Source organism: Galeopterus variegatus, unplaced genomic scaffold (assembly GCF_000696425.1).
Source record: "Galeopterus variegatus unplaced genomic scaffold, G_variegatus-3.0.2 Scaffold609, whole genome shotgun sequence".
NCBI classification, from domain to species: Eukaryota; Metazoa; Chordata; class Mammalia; order Dermoptera; family Cynocephalidae; genus Galeopterus; species Galeopterus variegatus.
The window spans coordinates 154102-163739 of NW_007726720.1; the positions used below are offsets into that span (position 1 = coordinate 154102).

The 9638-nt window shown below is 52.8% G+C and overlaps 1 protein-coding gene across 1 annotated transcript in view; it reads left to right on the plus strand.

Annotated features, from left to right (window-relative positions):
• SYNE3 (spectrin repeat containing, nuclear envelope family member 3) overlaps positions 1 to 9638 on the plus strand; it is a 49716-nt gene that overhangs the window by 3483 nt on the left and 36595 nt on the right. Inside the window, exons 2-3 of the mRNA XM_008570523.1 lie at positions 2267 to 2439; positions 3750 to 4059. Of these exons, the coding sequence (XP_008568745.1) occupies positions 2267 to 2439; positions 3750 to 4059 (483 nt within the window). The remainder of the gene's footprint in view (positions 1 to 2266; positions 2440 to 3749; positions 4060 to 9638) is intronic.

The following is a 9638-nucleotide window of genomic DNA, read 5'->3' on the forward strand; positions in this document are numbered from 1 at the left end:
TGGGCAGCAGATGTGAGGGAGGTTTCTCTGACTGCTGCAGAGAATCTCTCTGCAAAGCTCACAGTCTCTGTGGGTCCCAGCACCTAGTTTGTAAGACTGGAATTACCACAATGTCCCTCTTGCTAGCTTGGGGCATGGGAAGTCTCCTTCACAACTCTGGGAGTCAGAATATCACATCCTTAGTTATTATTATTTTTATTATTGTTATTTTTAATCAAATGAAGTCTCTCCCTGGATGGCAAGAAATTCACCCTCAGCCACATTGTGGGGCCCTGCTCCCGAGTGGTATGAAATATCCCAGGTGGGGGTGGGTAGTCATACTCAGTCCAGAACATTCCCCAGAGGCCCTCGGATCTTCAGCCCACATTAGCCACTGTGGCGCTTTCGTTTTCCACATTGCAGCTCGCTGCCGGGAAGGGCGCAGGGTCCCTGTCTGGGTGCTTCCTGCAGCCGGGCCCTGCCACATCCTGCTACTTGGCCAAAAAAGTCCCCACCCCTCTCTCGGGGAATCTCCCCACTCTTCACTCTGCCTGCTCCCCCACCTGCCCGTGTGCACACAAAGAGCCTGCGGAAGGAGCCTGTTGAACGTTACTCTTCGACAACACATGCAGGAGGGGGGTCCCTCTGCACTATCATCATCATCGTTGTCACCATCGTCAGCGTCATCATCGTTGACCTTTATCCTATGGAGTAACAAAAAGGATTGGGACCATTGTCCATTTGCACACGTTGGGAGAGGATCTACATAATCGCTTTACAGTTTACAAAGTACATCAACTTATATCCATGTTTTAATTAATATATTGTTAAAGTTAATATGATAACGCCTCTGAGGGAGACGAAGCAGGGATTGCTATCGCTGTCTTAGGATGAGAAAGGGAGACCAGAGTAGCTGAGGGACCTGCCTGGGGTCACACAGCTGTCACTAGAGTAGCTTTTGAGATGGCAGGAGCCCCTCCCCCACCCCATCCACAGAGAAGGGTCAGAGACATCCAGGCCACTGGGACATCAGTCTGAGAAAATTGACCGCCAGTCCCCAGGGAGACGGGCTGGGGGTCTGAGCTTGAGCTCCAGGCACATGGTGCTGAGATCTGAAGGTAAATAAGTGATAATAATTAGAGTGGGCAATCAGTGACTGAGAACGTGGCACGGGCCGGGCCGCGTGCGACAGCTCTCTCGGAGTTACTGAACGCTGCCGACTCTAACCCTGGCGGCATAACCACTCTTCCCCATTTCATAGGCTGAGAGTATTTAAGTCCCGTGACAAAGGTTATGCAGGTAGTAGGGAGTGGCCCTAGAATTGGTGTCCAGTCATATTTGATTATAGACACCAAGCTGTAGCTGCCAGTGAACTGGGATAATAACAATTAATAATAACAATAGCTAATGTTAATTGGAGACTTATAGTTTTCTAGACATAGTGTGTTAGTCTTGGTCCTCCAAGAAGCTGGCACCGAGATGAAATTAGAGGTGCAGGCATTTATTAGGGGAACTGCCCACAAGAGAAGGTGGGGAGGGAGGGATCCTGGAAGGTGGGGAGCTAGAAGAGCTGAGGTCAGAGGGATGCAGGTCTGCCCCAAGGCCGGGAGAGCAGGAGGGAGAAAGGCTGGGGAGCATCTCAGCTGCCCTGTGGTGATGAGGGAGTTCGGCAAGGCCATGGGTGTCCTTGAGTTAAAGTCACCCAGGAATGGGCCTGCCTTAGTGTTCCTGCTGCGCCTGGTCACTCGTGGGAAAAGCTGCCAGAGCGAGGCCTTGGTGCAAACTGCAGGAGCAGAGACGCTTCCAGAGCCTCAGCTGGAGCCCGGGTCAGGCCAGCTCCCTGCAGTCCACCCGAGAGGCAGATTCTCACGTCGTGCGCATGGTGACATGCACCTTATAGGCATTTTCTCATTTAATCCTAAAAAAGAATCTGAGAGGTAGATACTATTCATACCTCTTTTTTACGAATGAGAAATCCAAGTCCTAGGAGAGAATGAAGTTTGTCTGAGTTTACACGCTAGAAATGGGCCAGCGGGGGAAGTGAGGGGACTCATTCTCATTGGACAGCACCAGGTGGGTCCTGCTCATCTCTGTGGCTCCCACCTCCCACCCTCAGACCCTTAGCAGGTTGCCTTAGGGCACAGAGGAAGGGGTGCGGGGCTGTGACTGAACCCCAGCTTCTCTGGCCTCCATGTCCTGGCTCCTTGGGCCTCACCCCTGTCCTCCCAGGGCGGTGCCTGTTTGCATTTTGGCTAACCCTGGAAACTGGCTTGTGTGTCCATGACAGAGAATCTGCCAGCTGGAGCCCGAGGGGCACCTGAAGGTGGAACTGGCGCTGCGGGCTGCTGAAGCCCTCTTGGCGTGCTGCCATGAAGATCAGAAGCTCGAGATCCTGGCCCGGCTGAGGGACATCAAGGCCCAGTGGGAGGAAACAGTCACCTACATGACTCACTGTCACAGGTAGGGGGACCAAGGCTGGGGACATCACCAGGCCTTTGTCAGCAGCTTCTGCTGACACTTCTTGCCCACCACCATGCTGGCCTGGGACCACTGTCCAAGGGACATTTCTTCAGCGCTGGGATTCCTGGGAACAGGATGTTCTCTTAGGATTTGGGCCAGCCCTGCCTGTCTCTTTCTAATTATAATTGAGCCTAATGATAATAGACACCAGGAGCCATCGTGTTTGGCCAACAATTCCTAACAGACGTACCATGCCTGCATCTTCCAGCAGCCCTGCTAGCACTTTAGCCCAGAGTCTCTGCCTGCACCAGGGAGATGGGTGGTGGTTGGGGGCAGGGGAGGGGAGCAGAGACTCAGACAGACTCGGCATTGACCCTTGCCCTGATGGTCATGTCCTGGGTGGCCTTGGGAATGTTACTTGACCTCTCTGAGCCTCCAGCTCCTAATCTGGACAATCAAGTGCTCCTGGAAGGTCATTATGAGGATGGAAGGAGATAGCAAATGCCAAAAGCTAGGCAAGTGCTTGGCACAGAGTAGGCCGACAGTAAACAGGAGCTGTGCACACTCTCACTTGTTTGTACAGAACAGGAATGTGAGTGGAGATGGGAAGGACTTTGCATCGTGCTTTCTGCTTTTCAAATGCTTTCACTTGAAATTCCAAACAAAATGGCTTGATGTTGGCTGGAGAGGTAGAGCCATCTGCATGTTGCAGATGGGGAAACTGAGGCGGGTGAAGAGGCAGGGTTATGCTGTGAGTTCATGGCACTCCTGGAACCCACACATGGGCCCCCAGCCTTCTGTCCCCACTGAGTGGTAACAAGCTCACAGATACAATTGTCCTCTGCAGATGATCAGACCCCTTCCCAGTGACAGTCTTCTCCTGACTATTAGTGGGCACGCTTGTGTAAGGGCTTGGGACAACTGTGTTCAGACTCCCAGTGCCTGAGAGTCATGAATGGAGATATTTGTGCATTGACAGTGGGAGTTTGGGGACTGAATTTGGGGTGCTGGCAGCTAAGGGCTCCCCAAGCTGCATCACCAAGGCTGGGGGTTCTCAGAGTGCACCTGGAATCTGAGCCACCCTGATCCTTAGCCTCACCCTGGAGCTGGTTTACAGGACAGGAGGGTCTTATCCAGTAGGACTGAGGGAGGGCCCAGAATCTGGAGTGTCAACAAGCTGCCCAGGTGACTCTGAGACTAGAAAAGGCATCACTGTGCCCCTGTCACACAGCCCCAGTGTTGGGGAGGGGGCAGTGCATGGCCTCCCTGCCCAGGAGCTGGGTCCCTCACAGCCCCCTCTGTGCCCACAGCCGCATCGAGTGGGTGTGGCTGCACTGGAGCGAGTACCTGCTGGCCCGCGACGAGTTCTACCGCTGGTTCCAGAAGATGACGGTCACACTGGAGCCCCACGTGGAGCTGCAGCTGGGCCTGAAGGAGAAGCAGTGGCAGCTGAGCCATGCCCACGTGCTGCTGCACAATGTGGACAACCAGGCCACGCTCCTGGACCGGCTGCTCGAGGAGGCGGCCTCCCTCTTTAACAGGATTGGGGACCCCAGTGTGGACGAAGATGCCCAGAAGAGGATGAAGGCCCAGTATGACGCGGTGAAGGCCAAAGCCCAGGTGAGGCTTGGCGGGCTCCATCTTCACCTACCCATTCGTTTATTCACCTGTCTACCCACCCAGCCACTGGTCTGCCCACTGACTGTTCGCCCAACCACCATCCGTCCACCTGCCCACCCTCCTGTCCATCTGCCTCCTCACCCACCTACCTCCCCACTAAACTACCAATCTCCCATTCACTATTTACTCGCCACCCCGTCCACTTACCTACCCAACCATCCACCCACCCACCTACCCTCCTCTCCATCTGTTTACTCACTCGTCCTTCCACCTCCCCACCGACCTCATCCTCTCTTCAGCCACTTACCCACTCATCTACCTGCTCATTCACCTGCCCATCAGCCCACCCACCTCCTCACCCACCCATTCATCCATCCATCTCCCTGCTGTCTACCCCTTCACCCACCTACCTTCTCACTATCTGCCGTCTACCGTCACCACCCATCCACCCACCACCTAACCACCCATCTACCAATCTTCCAGCTGCCCGTCCACCCACCCTTCCACCCTCCCATCCGTCCACCCATTATCTACCATCCATATGCCCAGCGTTGCTCAGTGCTTAATACATATATCGGCGCATTGACCGACTGACTGCTAGACTGTGACATCTGTTTTCACCCAAATGGCTTCCCTCCTCTCGTCCCTTCTGTCTCCCTCCCTCCCCCCACCTGCCCTTCTTCCCCTTGCCTCTGGTCCTGCTCCTCTGGCCTCTACCCACTGCCCTCTTGCCCTCCCCTGGCCCCTTGCCCATGCCTGTCTGCTTTCCCTCACTTCATTCGTGCCTTGAGTTTGAAGCAGTTCATTGAGTTTTTTTTTTTTTTTTTTTAAGATGACCGGTAAGGGGATCTTAACCTTTGACTTGGTGTTGTCAGCACCACACTCTCCCAAGCGAGCCAACCAGCCATCGTTATATAGGGATCCGAACCCATGGCCTTGGTGTTATCAGCACTGCACTCTCCCAAGTGAGCCATGGGCTGGCCATCGAGTTATTAAGTGCAATTATTTTTTTAAGAAATTCTATTTGATTCTTAATTATGTCTACCTTTTTTCTCCGAATTTTGTTCTTTTTGCCTGAAATTTTACATTTCTCCCAGATACAGATTATATTTGCAATCATTCTAAGCATACGTATTTTACAGTCTCCATCAGATTGTTCGAGTAGCTGAAGTTCCAGGGTCTGATGTTACTGTCTTTTGTGTCTTCTGACACAGTGGATTATTTAACTTGGGGGCTTTGTAATTTTGAGCTGTGAGCTCATCCTAAGCAGGGCAGAACCCCATGGGTGGGACCTGCCCATACAGTGGCCTTGTGTTTCCTTCAACAAGGCTCTCCTAGGAATTTACCTTCGTGATTCCTATTTTTATGTCAGTGCATTGGCTTGGGGGTCCTGAATCAAGTGGGAACTCTAAAGGTGCACCAAGCCAAGACTGTGCAACAGGCACCTGGCTCCATGTTCTGAAAGGTGACCGGTTTTGTTTGTTTTGTTTTAAGCCCAAGCTAAAACACATAAGCTTCCTACTGTATTGTGTTTGTGGAAAGATTTTCTTCTAGTTCACCCTTTGCTGGGGAGGGAGAGTGGGGTTGAGGAGCAGCCACTTGAGGGTTCTGCCTTTTTGCAGTGGTCTCTGCTTCCTCTGGGCTCAAAGTCTTGCCCCCTACTCCAGCCTGAGCATTAAACCCAAGGTTTTAGTAACCAAGACCTTCAGGCACACGTGTGTGTTTAACAGGCTGGTTTCCACAGCATCTGTACTTCTGGTCCATGGGGCATCCTTCATCTCAGTGTGATGTGGGTCTGCATCTAAACAATGCTTGTTATATTTTATCCAACATTCCGGGCTCTCTGTCATAGAAGGGTATTCAGGTTGTCCTGTCCACCATAGTGCTGGAACTGGAAGTCTTCTGGGTTCTTCTTGCTCACAATTTGAGGGAAATAAGTTCTATAATAAGCAGAGACAGGGAATCCATCAGGAACAAGAATCTGGCCCCTGAATGCTTGAGAAAGGACCCAGGTCCAAGGCCAGGCTCTGCTGCTTCCCAGCTGTGTGGCCTCAGGGCAGCTCACCCTACCTGTAACCAGGTAGTGGGAGCTGAATGAGTTAAGTGCAAACTCTTGGAAACTGGCAGGCACTTCCTCAACATAGAGGACGATCTCTACTCTCCGTAAGCTGTGAGAATAAATAGCAGCAGCTGCTTGTAACTATTTACTGAATGAATTAGAACTCCACCCCTGCAGCTTGAAGGTGAGCAACCCCCGCCCTGCCGCCACCAGGGCCCCAGAGGGGAGCAGCAGGAGGTTCCCGGGGCAGTTGCACAGGGCCCAGAATGGCTGGGCAAGGCAGGCACAGGGTTTGGTTCTTGCCGATGTAGTCAGATGGCCCTGTCTGGCTCTGCCAAGTCTGGAGTGGCAAGGGCAGGCTGAGCAGCGATTTTCCAGGTCTACCACTTGGGCCTGAACAGGAAACTTGCCTGGCCCCAGGCCTTCCTTGTTGTGACTTTGCAGGAAACAGGTGCTCGTGCCAATCAACAGAGAGCCCCTGGTGCAGGGGGCGGAGGAGAAGAAATGGAAAGTGGCTAGTGTGTGCGTGTGTGTGCGTGTGAGTGCATGTGTGCACGTGTGCATGTGTGGAGGGCGGATGCCAGGGGTCCTGGGGACCTCCAATTCTGGCCCAGATGCAGAAATGATCACCTCAAAGAGTCACATGTCCTTCCAGGGGACTCTCCCCTCACATGATCAACAAAAAAAGTAGAAATCACAACTCCTATCAGAGAGTGCTGTCTTTTCTAAGCCTCTTCATGTCTCTGACTTCATTTCATCCCCCAGCCTTCTTATAAAGTAGATGGAGGGGGGAGCCATCCCCCTGGTGGAAACCCTAGAATTGCAAGATGACCTGGTCAGTTCTGAACCCATCTTGAAAATGGGGCGCAGGTGTTTGTGGGTGACTGGATCTTGCATGGAGCAGTGGATTCAGTGTGACTTTTCAGCTGTTGATTGAAGCTCATGACCTTGGTTTTCTCTTCCTGGACCCCAGAGGCTTGGGAACTCTGTCCTTCTCACAGGAGGCACATTTAGCTCTTGGGTGGGAGATGTGGAACACCGTGGAGATGTCTGCTCATCTCTCCCAGAGCTGGCCGTGGGGAAGACTGAGAGGTGGAGGGTGGGGGGCACAGGGGAAGGCCCCTCCGGCCCCTCTGAAGTTATCTTCATAATGTTGTTTGAGGGTGCCTTTCTCTGGGGTGAGGAGCCATAGTTTCCATAAGATTCCTTGACCTTTAGGAGACTGAGAAGCTGCTGACAGGAGCAAACCATTGCCTTACCCATGGCAAGAGGCTTGACTTCCTCACCCCAAGGTCCTTATCAGCAAAATGCGAGACAGCTCCGAGACACCAGCCTCCTGGGCATACCCCAGCCTTCCAGCCCTGGACAAAAGGGGAGACTGGTTTCACCCCAAGCAGGTGGGAGCTCTGCCTGTCTAGTTAGCACTGAAGATCCTTGGTGGCCCCAATGCCTCCTGGTCACCTGCTCTGTGCACTGGGTGAAGACCTCACCTTGCATAAAAGGCTCTTTCAAGGCAGTCCCCTTCCCCAGCAACAGGGCGAAGGCCTTTTAAGGCTCAGTCCTTGTGTCTCCCAGGCAGTCCAGGCCCAGCCTCAGGATGGGGAGGGTCTCTGGAGTGTAGTATGTATTAGTGCCTCTATTTTCACCAACAGGACCCCATTTCTAACATTCCTCAAGCTAGTTAACAGGCCCCTGTTTCACCTATAATAACCCATTTTTGATGTCTAACATGTCAATTTGCAAGGGCTCTGGTGTTGATGGGGATGGGACTGTTGGGTCCCCTCTGAACTGTAGCCTTTGCGAACACCCTCTGGAGAGAGATTCTTGATTAGGGAGACAGACTAAGCCTGGGGTGACCAAGAGCACACTGTCAACCCAAAGCATTGGAAGCGCGGCATAGACAGAGCAGCCTGGTTGTCAGGAGTGTCTGGCTTGTTTGTAATCCACGGATTCCATTTTCTGAAGGGCCAGGAAAATGGTAGCGTCTCATTCTCCAGCTTGTGGAGGCGGCCCTCGAGGAAGGTGTGTTTGTCTGGCCTCTCGGCCATGAACCACAGTCATTGTGCTGCCCTTGGCCGAGGCATAAATCCCCACTGCCCTCGTTAATTGGTCGGGTTTTGACCTTCCTGGCAACACCGCCTGGCCACAGGTGGGTTAATTGTTGGTCTAACGAGGCTGTTGGGCGCACTCCATTCGTCACCCCATCACCTTCTGTCGCCGTGGCCCGGCCATGGCTGGCCTGCGCTCTGTGGCTGTTACGTCTGGCACCAGCCTCGTCTGGATCCCCGCCTGCCCGGCCGCGCTGCCCTGGGCACCTGCTGCCCACCACACAGACGTTTACTGACTCTTGGGCCTCGCCGGTGCCAGCACCTCATTGTTCACACGCTCCGAGCCGCCCGCTGGCACGTTCATGGGAGAGTTCACTTCCCGACCACATTTATCACCATCGCCACCAACCGGGGGCCCGGCACTCGGTCTCTGCTTGTTATTCCTGATCTGCTTTGTTTCGTACACGAGGCTTTCCTAAGGATGGAGGAAGCTTGGGGGATTGTGACAGATGCAAATAGGCCGTGGGAGGAGAGCCAGCCGGGGAACTTGTCGAGGCTCCAGCACCATCCTCAGGGCCACTGGCAGGACACCCGAGGGGATGGTCCCCGTCTCTGGGTCCACTTTCAGATTCAAACAGCACCACCCATGTTTTGAGAGAACTTCTCGGCTCTTCACTGAAGGGCTTGGTCTTAAGCCTTGGCTCCCCCATCTGTAAAGTGGGGACATTTTTCTCTACTTGTGATGGTTGTTTAAATGAGTTAGTATTTCTAGATCTGGTGAGAAGCTTCTTACAGGAGGGGAAGGCACGTGTAATAGCCGGGACAGTTTTTCCAATCCACGTGCCTGTCCACTCTTCCTAATGGACAACTTTTGACTTAGCTCATCGATGGTCAGGGCCTCCTGGACATGGCCTTGCTCCCTGGTGAAGAGCTGAGGTCAGCAGACGACAGTCCACACCCCACATCCAGCCCCCGTCCTGTGTTTGTATGACCAGTGAGCTAAGAATGGCTTTGACATTTTTAAATGGTTGGGGGAAAGTGAAAAGCTGAATGTTTCGTGATGTGTGGAAATGATGTGAAATCCAAATGTCAGTGTCCATAATTAAAACTTTACTGGAACCCAACTATTCTTTATGCATTGTCTGTGACAGCTTATGTGCTACAACGTGAGTAACACAGAAGTGGCTGAGTAGTTGTGACAGAAACCACACAGCTGGCAAAGTCTTGACAGAAACATCTGCCAACCCCGTGCTAGAGCAGCAACTGTGGGGTTCACCATTTGTCCTTTGAATCTCATCTGTAAGAACCTACAAGGGTTCCTTAGCCTTGCAACTCTAGTTGGACATTTGCAGAGTGGGAGGGCTTTGTGACTGTTGCGAGTGTGAGATAATGTAATGCTTGTCAAATTCTGGGCACAGACAGGTGCCAGTTACATGACAGCCTCCCCTGTCCCTGTCCTTGGCTTTTTTGAA